The 14,463-nt window shown below is 38.1% G+C and overlaps 3 protein-coding genes across 4 annotated transcripts in view; 1 reads left to right on the top strand and 2 right to left on the bottom strand.

The window, feature by feature from the left end:
• Positions 1 to 6,212, bottom strand: part of tyw1 (tRNA-yW synthesizing protein 1 homolog (S. cerevisiae)) — a 99,599-nt gene extending 93,387 nt beyond the window's left edge. The window contains exons 1-5 of one of the 2 annotated variants that reach the window (XM_059331852.1): positions 5,822 to 6,212; positions 5,340 to 5,467; positions 4,675 to 4,806; positions 3,847 to 3,948; positions 1,327 to 1,521 (exon numbers count right to left, since the gene is read on the bottom strand). In XM_059331852.1, the coding sequence (XP_059187835.1) occupies positions 1,327 to 1,521; positions 3,847 to 3,948; positions 4,675 to 4,806; positions 5,340 to 5,467; positions 5,822 to 5,855 (591 nt within the window). In that variant the 5' untranslated portion in view covers positions 5,856 to 6,212. Of the gene's footprint in view, positions 1 to 1,326; positions 1,522 to 3,846; positions 3,949 to 4,674; positions 4,807 to 5,339; positions 5,468 to 5,729 lie in introns of both variants that reach the window. The other variant, XM_059331851.1, reaches the window with a different exon arrangement.
• A 536-nt stretch (positions 6,213 to 6,748) lies between these two features.
• On the top strand, positions 6,749 to 11,349 carry sbds (SBDS ribosome maturation factor). Its single transcript, XM_059331824.1, has 5 exons — positions 6,749 to 6,974; positions 7,144 to 7,273; positions 9,000 to 9,200; positions 10,492 to 10,656; positions 10,787 to 11,349. Exons 1-5 carry the CDS (start codon positions 6,847 to 6,849, stop codon positions 10,910 to 10,912), a joined length of 750 nt encoding a protein of 249 aa, XP_059187807.1. The 5' UTR covers positions 6,749 to 6,846; the 3' UTR covers positions 10,913 to 11,349.
• Positions 11,350 to 12,475: 1,126 nt separating this feature from the next.
• LOC131970432 (claudin-4-like) lies at positions 12,476 to 14,225 on the bottom strand. The gene has a single exon (XM_059331825.1). The coding sequence runs from the start codon at positions 14,165 to 14,167 to the stop codon at positions 13,493 to 13,495; it is 675 nt and encodes a 224-aa protein (XP_059187808.1). The 5' UTR covers positions 14,168 to 14,225; the 3' UTR covers positions 12,476 to 13,492.
• Between the last annotated feature and the right edge of the window lie 238 nt (positions 14,226 to 14,463).

Genomic DNA, 14,463 nt, shown 5'->3' with positions numbered 1-14,463 from the left:
GAACGAAAACTGAATTTCCCCTTGGGGATGAATAAAGTAATTTTGATTTGATAGATTTGATTAACAGGATATTCGGTTTAACAAGTGAGCGATACGGCTACGTCAGTTTCAGCCTCCTCAATCGATACAAATCAGCCATGAATTCCTAGATTCATCAGTTGTAGAGTCATGGATCGGTTATCTCCAGACTTGGAATCTGTTGGCGGCTTCACACACTCACAGTTTGCATCAGCGTCTCTGAAATAACGCGAGAGCTGAAGCTGCTTGCAAAACGATTCTCGCGCAACTCCATGGGTCTCTCCCAAGTCTTTTATTTTGTATCCCCGCTAATGACGGCGGCAGCGGATCACAGCTGGATCAGCTGTCAGTCACTTTAACAGCTGGAGACATGCACTAATAATAATAATAATAATAATAATAATAATAGTTTTCTCTGTTTAACAAACAGCTGCAAATGAATAACAACCTGCGTTCTACTGTGAACTGTGTCCTGCTCAGGGGCACAGGAATGCATCTATATAATTTATTTATTAGCCTATTATTTGCGTCTGTATATAGACGATCCTGGTGATGGATTATTTTTTTATTTTTTTTATTGTGCAATAATACAACACAGTGATATAGACAGACAGGGAGTGAATATTAAACAACGACAATAATGGTACCCCTGTGAGTGTGTGTGTGTGTGTGTGTGTGTGTGTGTGTGTGTGTCTGTCTGTGTGTGTGTGTGTGCTTCAGTTATAGATCCTGCAGTTAAGTATTAATATATGATAATAAATATTATGTATCATTTTTACGCAGAGAAAGCGATACTACTAAAATGTAAATAGAACAAATTAATTATTTAATATCCCAGAACATGATAATGTCCGCTGAACACCGGCCAATGTTTTATTAGGTTAGATGATAAAGGGAAAATGTAAATTATGTCACTCAGATCAAAGCTACACTCAGGAATTATCAGCCTCATGTGACTGAATGAAAATGACAAAAAAAAGCTCTAGAATTATGTTTCTTTTCATTTATAATAAATGTAGAAAGATGTTTATGGTCTTTTTGTTGTTCAGACCAACAAACAGATTTTTAACTCCATGGCAAATCAGAAGATAAATAAAATATATAACTTGTGAGTGACACATTATCTACAACAAATATTAACCGTAGAATCAAATAAAATCGAATTGTTCTCACACTGTATCGATTCGAATCGGTTTGTAATAAAAGTCGTTTTTGAATCGAATCGTAACCTGTGTATCTGGATGCAAATCGAATCGTTTATCACAGAGAGATGTGCAACCCTAGTTAATCATGGAAAGCATTTCTTACCGTATTATAGTGGCCGACATAGACAGAGTTGCCGAGACCAAACACTGCATATCTGAGGCCTTTGAGATAGGTTTTCCCGTATCTGAAGTCAGTGGACGCCTCCTCCAACCACTTACAGAACCACTCAGCGTTCTGGGTCGGCTGTCCGTCAGTGTACGTGGCCACAAGAAACACACACACTGACTTGTTGGTGCACTGAAGGAAGACAGAAGTCACAATGCAGTAAAAACGTTACATTAAACATTATTTATAAATATGTATTTCTTGATTACATATTTCCTTGGATCTCTTTGAATGCAAAATTAAACATAATTGTTAATTTGGACATGAGAAACACAATTATGTAATAATTTCTGACAAAGCAAAACCTGAGTTAAAAACCCTGGACACCAAATAAAACACAACATGAGCAAGTTGCTCCAGGAAAGATGACAGGACAATATGCACATTTATTTTCTGCAAATATTACTTATGGAAGCTATGTGATAAAAAATTTCACACTTTTCTGACTCGTCTCCAAGACTAAACTTTCATGTGAAGGACAGATGAAAATCAATCTATAAATATTAAATCTAGGTTAGAACCAGGCGGCAACCTCCAGGTCTGAGCAGGGAGGCAAACCAGGAAGTGCCTTAAGCTGCATTCTACCGAAAATTCCAGCAGGGGGCGCTAAGTTTGGCTGCAAAAAAAATCTGTCCATTCATTTCAATGCAAAATTTGAAAACTTCTCACTTGATTTATTACCTCAGAAATGTTTTTCAGGACAACATTATGGTCTCAATCACTAGTAAAAAATCTTCTTCAAGACAATCTGATGTTAATAGTTCAAATATTAGCCCCATTTAGAAGAAAATAGAAGATAAAGAATCGTATGATTTGGGGCGGGGCTACCTTTGATTGACAGGTCACTAACAAGGCGAGCCATCATCAGGAGAGAAGCAGAACAATGCGTATCCACGGCAACGTGTCAATAAAGTTATATATAACATTATGTAGATATAAAAAAAACATGTTTACCGGTTTGAGTCTCATAACTTCGACCCTTTCACTGTATTTTCACTGAATGACAGTTTATTTGAACGTTTTGTTCATTAAATGTCTTGTTCAGCGTTTGGTTGGACTAACAGACACTCCAAGGAGTCGCTGCTCAGTTTTCTGAGGTCAGTAACGAACATTTTGTTTTTGTTTTTTGCCAAAACTAACATACTAGTTAATGCTCCAGTTAATGCTAACATGAATTAGCAGTGAGTCAGGTTGAGGTGTAGAGAGGCTGTAGTCAGTGATCAGATCCCTCTCCTCCTCCACAGTCCAGATATGGTCTGCTCCCCGTATCAGAAACAAGATGGCGACGAGTGTAACGCTGAACTCGATGCTTCTAACAGGCCACAAACCAATGGGTGACGTCACGGTCACTACATCTATTATTTATATACAGTCTATGCTCCGTACATAACCATCTATTCTGACGCTGTATCATTTAAATGACTAATTAATTAATTGTTGCAGCATGCTGTATGTAGTTGCTTCAGGGTGTTAATTAAATATCTAAACTGTAAATCCTGGCTATGTGTATTTACAGGCAGGGCTTAATTAGACCAGCATTAATCAAAGTAAATAATTGTGTTTTTTTATTTATTATTGAAAGCTTGACAACAAACAGTACCCTGCTCAGCTTTCTCTTCATTTTTTGTACTGATTTAATTCTTCACACGGCTGGCACAGAGGACAAATGTGTTACACAAATCCTGCTCAGCTGAAGAAAGATGTTTATTTTCACCACTGTTTCCTTTTTATTTAGTGGGCACCGGCACTGTGTCGTGGCTGGAAGGTAGAAAACAGCTCTTCAGTAGGAAACACATGCTGCACTCCAAATCTCTTGCTTTTTATTTTTACTTTTACCATGTACTGCCCTTGCAAAGTATGTACTGTTGCATGCAGTGTGCATACAATTGGGACAAACTAATGCATCACAGTGGGCCTTGAACTTTAACTCTTTGGCTCATATACGCTGCCCAGAGGATTGTGGGTCAGAATAACAAGAAAAACATGCAGCAAAATGTGATAAAATTCAGTAGGACATACAGGTATCGTTTTAGCATCCTGCATATATCAAATATAAAACATTCAGTTTTGTTTAACACTTTTTATTACATTATTCCATATGTGCTCTTTCATAATTTTGATGCTTTCAGTATTAATCTACAATGTTGAAAATATAAGAGAAAAAAAAAGAAAAAACATTGAAAGAGAAGGTGTGTCCAAACTTTTGACTGGTACTGTTTTCTAAATACTTTAAGTACTTTCAAAGTTTTCAAATTTTGCATTGAAATGAATGGACAATGTTTTTTGCAGCCAAACTTGGCGCCCCCGGCTGGTATTTTCAGTAGAATGCAGCGTAAGGCACTTCCTGGTTTGCCTCCTTGCTCAGACCCGGAGGTTGCCGCCTGGTTTCTACACACGACTTCTCTGTCGCCTTCACTAGAAAAGGAAAAACGCGTCTCCTCTTTGGCTCTAACTTACCTCGTCAGCGAGTTGATCATCTGGATCGTAGTCTTTGATGTCAATCACCTCTGCTGATATTCCCAAAGTCTTCACCTCCTCTGACAGCTCTGTTGCAAAACCCTGAACAAATAAAAAGTCTCAGCTGATGCTTATCAGACATCTCAGAATGGAAAATTGATAACGTGTAAAGTATTCAATCATAACTGTTTGGGATTACAAAGGTTTGAATGTGTTTAGCACTTATGTTGTGATTTTGTGCATACTTGATCAGATTTATTAAACTCTACAGTCATTTTGGACGCCACATTATTATTATTATAATCAGACATATTATATTATTATAATTATTATAATAATAACTTTATTTTATAGCACCTTTCGTACATACAATGCAGCTCAAAGTGCTTCACAGTATGGCATTAAAAACTTTGTGTGATTTAAAAAAATTCAGAAATAAATGAATGAATGAATAAAAACACAAGATAAAAATATTGATGAATATACAAACAGTAAAAGATAAAAGTGAAAGGCAGAAAAATAAAAGCAGTAAAAATGGAAGTAGAAAAAAAGATAAAAGCAAACTTCATTAACTGAGCGCTTATGTAAATAAATAAATCTTCAAATGATTTTCAAAAATACCAACAGAGCTCTTATATCTAATGGAGCTGTTGTTGTTATATTTGATTGCGTTACAACTTCATGTGTTTTTAAAACTGTGTTTAATTCTCTTTACAAAAGTAGTGAGGTAGAGCACCACCAACAAGGTCTGTATCATGATGTTAAATGATGTTTATTATGTTGATATCATGATCCAGTGAGGATGTTTCCCATAAACAGGTTCTGTACCTTTGCAGTTCCAGTCTGTGAGCCGTAGAAGATTTTAACTCGTGACACGTGAACCACAGCGTCTCGGTCCGAGGCGTCATTGACCTTCACAGCTTTGTAGACCCACGGCCCGACGTCTTTAGGGAGGATTTTCTAGAAGAATACAGACAAAAGCAATTAATTCAAAGACAAATACATGACAGGTGCATGTGGAGCTTCATCAGAACCAGCAGCCTCTGACAAAACAGGTTTAGAAATACAAAAAAGACATCATATTACACCTATTTTACAGTCTCTGCATTGGCTGCCTGTGCAGAATCTTCTTTTTGCACAAGTAGTTTTCACCTAAACTCGTCTTATTGCATTTTATTGCTTGAATATGCCTAGGTTGTTCTTTTTATTTCATTGTGTTGTCATGGTCTCTGTTTGTAATGCTGCTGCTACATTGTAATTTCCCAGCTTGGGATAAATAATGTATATCTATCTATCTATCCATCCATCCATCTATCCATGCATCTATCCATCCATCCATCCATCCATCCATGCATCCATCCATGCATCTATCCACCTATCCATCCATCCACCCATCCATCCATCAATCTATGATAAGTGCTATACAAATAAAGTCTGATTGATTGATTGATGTCTGCACACATAAGGGGAGATATCAGCAAGGGCCAGCTCACCTTCTTTAGTGCCACCTTCAGTGAGAACCAGATCCCAAAGATGAGAGCAGCAGCTGAATAAAGGTAGAGCCTGTTGTGCCATATCGACCACAGAGGGCTCTCAAAGGGACTGTGTCCATTCTCGGACACTGGAGGGAGGAAAGACATCAAGTTGAGTCCTCTGGTGTTAGTCAGGTGGTTTTAAAGATTAAATAATTCCACAAATGAAACGCAGCAACAGTAAACGGCTAATGCTACAGGATCAAAGCCTGACCCTGTTATCCTGAAGTCACCTGTGGTAATAAAAGGCGGGTGGCTAGCAATTCATGCTAGCTAACAATGTACTAACATCAGCTTAAAATATAGCGACAAGTTAGTTTCCTTTGACGTTAAAGTTTGAAATGAACTCACCTTTAGTATCCGAAGTAGACACACGGCTTATACAAATCACAATAAGCACGAAGAAACTCCGCATCGCTGCAGTAAATGTTGTATTTACATACACAGTCCTCTGCAGCTGAGCTGGTGTGTGACCATAGTGTTTGGCCGCTGAGCATGCTGGGAAGTGGAGTTCTTTGTGTTGTAGCTGTCACAGGAGACTCACAGCAGGTGGACTGTGGCAGAAATATATATATTTTAAACCTATTTTTATTCTCCTTTTTTTCCTAGAAGTAAAGCTGTTTGAATTCACCTTCACCGCTGACCGTTAAGATTTTTTTGTTTAAGTGTGATATTTTGTACTTAAAATGATTGATGAGCATTGAGTGTTTCTTGTCCTTAAGTGACCACAGAGTTGCGTCAATGATAGCATAGCAACACTTCCGGTGAATACTTTCAAAATAAAGTGAACAAACTGAAGCTATCAGGAAGGAGCGTAAATGATTGTGTTTCTCTTGTGTTTACGGTTAGAGAGTACAGAATCGCAATCATCAGTGGGAATAATACAAATATCAACAAACTAACAGATATATATATATATATATATATATATATAACATACTCATGTGGTATTCTGTCCTCTGGTGGTCAAAGTATGTAACTACAACATCATACAGTTCAAAATAGGATAGTAACATTTCAGGTAAAGTTGTTAAAAAAAATAACACATTTGCAATAAACAGAGATGTGAAGCCATGATTATAAAAATAATAAGCTCTTAAAAAAACAGACACAATGTACTGAATTTTCTGGCTTTCACTTTAAAAAGAAAATCCTTCATTCACAATATATGGCCAATGGAGTAGCCTGTCCAGTCATTTTTTTTCGAAGCGTATAATTGCTACAACAACAAAAAAAGAAAGTAGTATTGTATTCAATCGTATTTATAAATTATTTAATTCTTTAATTTCATTTTAAAATTTAGATTTATTGAAACTGAAGGAATAAAACGGTGGCGGAACTGTCGTTTGGCGTCGATGTTTCCCAGCGGAGCCTCTTTTAAAACGCACTCGAAGCACATCGACAACGCAGTTATTTGACAGCTGCATTTCTTATCAGCAGCAGATTTGAGACAGAGCTAAACATAAATATGTCGATATTTACGCCGACAAATCAAATCCGGCTCACTAATGTGGCGGTGGTGCGGATGAAGAAAGGAGGGAAACGGTTTGAAATCGCCTGTTACAAGAATAAAGTAGTGAGCTGGAGAACAGGAGCGTGAGTAACGTTACATGTCAACACTACGCTGTTTACATGATTTGTCTCAATGTTTACACAAATATCTAGTTTATCGTCTCTTTGAGTCAACGCACATTTTCTATTTCTGCTTTATAAATGTCAGTTTAATACCTTTATGTTATTAACACTGTTTTTTTCCATCCTCCAGAGAGAAAGACCTGGATGAGGTTCTGCAGACAAGCTCAGTCTTCGTCAATGTGTCCAAAGGTCAGGTAGCTAAGAAGGACGATTTGACCAAAGCTTTTGGGACAGATGATCTGACAGAAATCTGTAAACAGGTAAGAAATATCCTCCTTCCCACCTCTAATGCTCCCTATACACCAGAAGACTTTGAAAATATTTGGAAAAGACTCCCAGAAAACTATGATGTCACACCTGCTCACATCTAAAGACAAGTGTTTAGAGTTTTTAGTCCCAGTCTAGTCTCACACTGAGATTTTAGACAGACTGTCAATCTTGCAGGGAAACTATTTACAAGACTACAACTAGATTCTTTTAGCAGTTTTTTTCCCATCATGCTCTTAGTAAGTAAGTAGTAGTTTTTTCCTACCATGCAGTTTTTCCCATCATGCTCATGCTGTTGCTGTTCTGTCATGTGTTGGTGAAAGAGGAAACAATCTTTAATTCCCCAGCACTCTTCAGGACAAACTACATGATGATGACGTCATTTCTAAATCACTTCAAGCATCATTCTCTACATTGTATCATTCTGTAGAAAACGTTTTTGTAACAGTACATATAGAACAACATTTGCACAGATGCATAAAGATACAGATACATAGGGTTTTGCTCTGTTTATTATGTAGCCTTTTCAAAAAGACTGATGGACAAGAACTACAATGATGCATTTTTATTGAATTCTGTAGACTGGAGGAATGTGAAAAATGTCCTAAACAGGATGTTGGCTGAAGAAACAGCTGTTCTCTGGACCCAATGTCAAAAAAGACATTAAAATGTGTATTACTTGGAGTCTCATTTTTCAAGTTACAAAGTCAAGCTCATCCCAATCAAGACAATTCCTCCCGGAAAACTATCGTGTCCCACCTGCTCACATCTAAAGACAAGTGTTTAGAGTTTTTAGTCCCAGAGATTTTAGACAGACTGTGAATCTAGCAGGGAAACTATTTACAAGACTACAACTAGATTCGTTTAGCAGTTTTTTTCCCCATCATGCTCTTAGTAAAAACTGACTAAATGGAGGAGAAGCAGCTTTTGGCTCCAGCTGCTCTAGTGTGTGACTCAGTGGTTTGTGTTGAAAAAAACAACAAAAAGAAGAGAAGACGACACAAAATGCCCCTCACAAAGCTGAAAAGGGTTTCTGTTTTTATCACATGAAAAGTTGACTATTTTACAGTAAAATAGATGTAAGGAAGAATAAAGGAAAGGAACATTTAGAAATTAATTCATGATATACATGTATGTCCTATTTAATTATAATGTGTTTAATTGAATAATTATATTTATCAGCTCTATCAACTTTCATTTAGTTAATCATTCATTAATCATGGATTATTTATTACTTATTTATATATACATTTATTTATACATTTTAACTGGGTCTCCTTAATGTTCTCTTTACTAAGAAACATCTAAATAAATGACATCACTATATTTTTATTGAGAACATTATTGTGATGTTCCTTTTTCCTGTGGAAGTGGTTTTACTGGCCGGTCTGGAACCGGGGACCTTTCCCCCGCTCATCTATTGGTTGGTGATTGTGTTACGTCACTGAGACTTGAGATAATATCAAACACGTTTGATATGATCCAAACCCAAGACTAGGAAAAGACTGATATGAAACAGAGCAGATTACTACCTTAAACTTAACCATGGAGATGACGGGAGTGCTGTGACTCCAGTAAAACTCCAGATTTACTAAAGACTTTCAGTTTTTTTAGTCTGGGACTGGGGACATCTTTTGGCATTATTCACTGTATAATCATCAAAGGCCTGTGCAGTATTTCACCTCCACTTCCTGAACTTCCTCCCTTTCTCTGTTACAGATCCTGACCAAAGGAGAGCTCCAAGTGTCAGACAAGGAGAGGCAGTCTCAGCTGGAGACGATGTTCAGGGACATTGCGACTATCGTGGCAGAGAAGTGTGTGAATCCTGAGACCAAGAGGCCGTATACGGTCAACCTGATTGAGCGGGCGATGAAGGACATCCACTACTCTGTGAAGGCCAACAAGAGCACCAAGCAGCAGGTGAGGAGACGTCGTCGCTTTCTATTGGTTATAGACGACACAAGGCTTCCCACAGTTTGAAGGGACTTTGATTTGAACGTGGCGTGCTTGTTGTCTGACATGAACAAGAATACTGCATTTTTGTAGAATTCTGTAGACTGGAGGAATGTGAAAAATGTCCTAAACAGGATGTTGGCTGAAGGAGTAGCTGTTCCCTGGACCCAATGCCAAAAAAGATATTAAAATTTGTCTTACTTGTTACTTTTCAAGTAACAAAGACAAGCTCATCCCAATGAAGACAATTCCACAGAAATTTGATTTGTGGGGCTCAAACCCAATCAACAAATCTACTTAAATTCCACATCTTTCCAAACTGTAACGGCAGTTTAATTCAGGGTAACAGAATCATTCTTATGATGATAATAATTAATAATAATTAGATGACGTCATTTAAATATTTAGACAACAATAATCACCTAAATGTTGTGTTCCTGTTTTCAACATTTGCCATCAGACAGACGAGTTTAGGTGAAAACAGCTATTTGTGCATAAAGAAACTTGCTGATCCTGGACTCTGCTCACCATTGTTGGTGTCTAATTAGTAGAGATAGGCAGATAAAGCCTTGTGAAGCTTTTGAGGCTTCTTCCTGTATTGTATGTAAGACAGACAGACCCTACCAGTGACATCTAGTGGTCAGCTGCATTTATAGCAGCCACAAACTTCAATATCGTCACCCTGTTAAAATAATCGTTTTAACTAATTTTTTTCAAGTTTTGCAGGAAACACAAAAAACTTCACCAAAAGTGTAACATATGACATTTATGGATCATTTCACTCAAAAAAAGATGTAACAAAGGATGGCTATTGGCATAGTAATAACGCTGTGTGTAAATTATGTAACTTTTTTGAACATGCCTTTGTGACTTAAGCAAGATATGGTAACACTTTATTTTGAAGGTGTCTACATAAGAGTCACACAAGCCTGTCAGAAACATGACAGGACAAGTATCATGAGCATTAATGTTACTTCAAAGTGTCATTAATGTTCATGACACATCCCATGTCATGTTTATGACACGCTCATGTCACTCTTATGTAGACACCTTCAAAATAAAGTGTTACCAATATTAGTGTCAACAATAAAACACTGATAAACTAAACTGATAACTAAACAATCTCCCTCTAGCTCTTCTTTGCTGGGTTTTATTGTAGACATGAGAAGGTTATTTAAGTTCGGTTTCGGTACTTTATTCTGGCATGATGATGTTTTTGTTTGACCTTTGAGAAACTGATTGATCCCGTTGTTCCCAGGCTCTGGAAGTGATCCGGCAGCTGAAGGAGTCGATGGAGATCCAGAGAGCTCACATGAGGCTGAGACTGGTGCTGCCGGCCAAGGAGGCCAAGAGGCTGAAGGAGAAGCTGAAGCCGCTCCTGCAGGTTGTGGAGAGTGAAGACTTTGACGAGGAGCTGGAAATGGTGAGGGGAAAAAAATCTGGTGCACACTTTTACTTTTTCTGTAGTCTGTTTTGTAAAATGTTGTCTCTCTCTCTGCATTAACTGATGTCTTTCTGTCTCTCCTGTGTTTCCTCCTGCTCCTCATCTCCAGGTGTGTCTGGTGGATCCCGGCTGCTTCAGGGAGATCGATGAGCTGATCCGCTGTGAGACGAAAGGCCGCGGCTCTCTGGAGGTTCTCAATCTGAAGGACGTGGAGGAGGGAGAGGAGAAGTTCTAGTAACCCGACCAATCAGGACTCTGCACCTTATCCACACTAACACCGCGGCACGCAAACTCATTTAAGAGACTATATTTTTTATGAGATTCATGCTAATTCCTGCTTACGAGTCTCTCAGTGTTTTAAAGGATTTGTTTAACTGAAAGAAAAGCTTTCACAGATTTGCATGATGGGGCGAATGTATTTTCGAAAATCCGAGCATTTATCTCTATGAACAGGTCAGTTTATAGTTCTGGCCTGTGTTCATCTATTTATTCAGGTTGTTTTCTATTTCAGTTCAATGAACAGAACTTTCTGCCTTTTCATCAGACTCTGTGTGCCATTAAGTAATGCTCAATATCCCAGTTTTATGCATAATTACTTTAACCAATAACTTTTATTTTGTCATAATGAATGAGCTTTCTCTGTAGCAAATAAATATCTAACGAAATATTTTATTTTTTGTGTAGACAGGGATTTTCCTAATATGCATTCACAGTTAACCTAAACACAAATGAAATCACAGGTTTTGCAGATTTTAGGACAGAGAAGCACAAATATCCAAACCAGCGATATTTAAAGCACTTCCACTGTACTCCTCTCGGAAAAGTGCTAAAAATAAAATGATATAGACTGATATTAATATTATATTATTATTATAATATTAAATATATTATTAATATTAATTAATATTATCTTACATATTGTACCATGATTTATATTCAGTGTTCAGAAAAGACAACAATATAGTGTTTGTACATTTTGCTTGAAAGAGGAAATTTTTTTTACTATATATACACACACATATATATATATATATATATACATATATATATTACAAACAAATTGGATGCAGAATGCATCCCTAAGAGTTTGATTTTTTTTTTCAGCTCAAACTCTTAAAACAAGATAAATTATCAAACACTTCTAAAACAAGAAACACTGTAAGCTGTGATTTCAAATATTGTGTTTTGACTTGGAAAATTGTAGTACGAAGACACAAACTAAGGTCCAAGGGGGGAATAAATTTGACGCGATCCTGACATTTTGTTCTTCTTAGTCAAAACAGAAATTGTGTTAGTCATTTCATGCAAACATATGGAAAGTGTAACATCAGGTTTCATCTTTGGCCTCCACAGCACAAAGTCGAAGCTCTTTTACTGTGTTCTTTGTTATGAAAAGTGTAACCTAGTGACAGCACATGATAGATCAGCCAAATATGGGCGTGGATCTGCAAATAGAAATATGTCAAAGTCAGCGATTTTACACCCTTTTCTCAACCTCTTTGTCTGCTCTCCATTCTAAGAAAAATACTCAAAACGGATGGCTACTACTCACCTTATGAAACCTGACGTTACACTTGCCATATTTTTGCATGAAATGACTAACACAATTTCTGTTTTGATTAGTGCTACCTATCCATCAGAACACTTAGACTGGAAAAGACTCCTGGACTGTGAATCTTGCAGGGTAACTATTTACAAGACCACAACTAGATTATTTTAGCAGTTATTTTCCTATCATGCAAATTTTCCCAAAGTTAAACCACCTCAGTGACTTCAGTCAAATAACTAAACAAATTGCTCTGAATCATTTGCATTTGCAATTTATTCCACAGTGTCTCTTTGTGCAGTTCATTCCTCTTAGATGTAAACATTTTTTCCCTCTTTTTAGAAAAGAAAACATATGAAATGGTATTACTCTAATGTAGGGCAATGTATCTGTGCAATACAGTTTTTAATTTTAAGACCAATATTACCTTTTTCACATTAAAGGTATTACAATGAATTAAAGTATCAGAGAGCTGGGATGTCTTCTCGTAAGATCAATAATTGAATAAAAGCAAAGCAAACAGACGGAAGTATTATTTCACAGTCATATTAAAATGAAGATTGAATGTAAAACAATGCTTTTCAGTATGCACAGTGTGTTTCTTCAATAGAGATTAAAGAAACACAAATGCAAACTCCTAACTGCATCCCTACACTGTAAATTATGTTGCTTTTACAGGAAAAAAAATGTCATATGTGGTTACCAGAATAATTCTGCAAAAACTACAGTACAAATGTAAACTTTACAGAAGAGCTTGTAAATTTTACTGGTATTCAGTGTACAATAAATAATAACTAAATGTTGATTTACTGGTATTCAATGCACAATAAGCAAAATCTGCATGTAAATTTTGTATAAATAATTAGTATAAAAGCAGCATCATCCTGTTAAATTAGCAGTAAAGGACGGAATAATCTACAACTTTAAAATGTTTTTTTTTTTTAATTACTACAGTTTTAGGATGTAAAATGTACAAGTTGTTCTGTAAATATTGACATATGTACTGTGTTTTTTACAGAAATATCCTGGTAACCACAGCTGCCAGTTATTTTCTGTAAAAACAACGGAACACTTTTACAGTGTAGCAATAAAACTAGTGGTATGACACACTGTTGTGCGTCTACTTTCTAATGTTCATGCTTAGTTAAGTCAGTGCATCATTACTCAACATGTGCAGCCAGAATTTTGTGCAGCCTGCTGTTAAATCTCCCCACTGATGATTCTCCATTTAATCAGTCACACTCAGTTAAATAGTACATCACAGTCCCGTCAGATTGGCTGTGATCTGCGTCCGTACTGGCTGTTTGTGAAGGCCGCCCTGTGGATCATGCTCAGTGGGTGGTTGGCCTCCTCCTCTACATTCGGGTATCTGCTCTCTTCAGGCTGCTGCACCTGCGTCTCAGTAGTTGGGCACCTGGTGGTGAGAAACACTCCTCCGGTTAGCATCAAAGCAAAGGAGATCCACCCGAGGTAGAGGGCAGGTCCCCAGTCTCTCCTGAGCAGCACAGCCCCCTCTAGTGGCTGACTGGTGTGGTGGCACGTCCAGGCTGTGGGAACTAGCAGCAGGATCCCAGACAAAACAAAGAGAATACCAGAAACCACTTTGATCTGGCCACGCATTGGAAAAAAAACTGCCCCTGCTGCTCCAATCACCACAGCAAAAGCCCCGGCTCCAATGGCGGCCATGATGAGAGCCCTCCACGTCCGAAAACTTCCAGAAAGAGACATGAGAGACCTGTAGAAGGAGCAGTGCAAGCTGCCATCGTGGGCCAGATCCCAGTGATCCCATTCCAGCCACACCCCGTCCCAGTATGCAGGCAGAGTGGCGGTGGCGTTGTCCAGGGTGCCGCTCACCTTCCACAGGGCCAGGCAGCGTGTCAGAATGGCACAAAGCCACCCAGTGAGGGCCACGCCGAGGGCAGCGAGCTCCAGCTGCCTCATCATGGCTCCGGCCGGCCTGCTCCTCCTCTGCACTGGTTAACCAGACACAGCTGGCAGCGGGGTGGGGTGTGTTGTTTTTAAAACGTGTGTGTGCAGAGACGTTCTGTGGAGGTGTGTGTGTGTGTTTTGCATGTCTGTACAGAGGGAAACCAGTTCTTTGGCATTCATGAAAAGAAGGCACGGCCTTGCTGCAGCTGGGTGGAGACGAGAGGGAAATCCCTGTTTTCTCTGCCATGGTTTCAAAACAATCCCTTTCTCCCAGTTTCTGCGGAGAGGGACGGACAAAGCTCCCACTGTGC

This window comes from Centropristis striata, chromosome 4 (assembly GCF_030273125.1).
Source record: "Centropristis striata isolate RG_2023a ecotype Rhode Island chromosome 4, C.striata_1.0, whole genome shotgun sequence".
NCBI classification, from domain to species: Eukaryota; Metazoa; Chordata; class Actinopteri; order Perciformes; family Serranidae; genus Centropristis; species Centropristis striata.
Note: the sequence above shows the minus strand (reverse complement) of the source record. Positions and strands in the feature narration are given on the sequence as shown.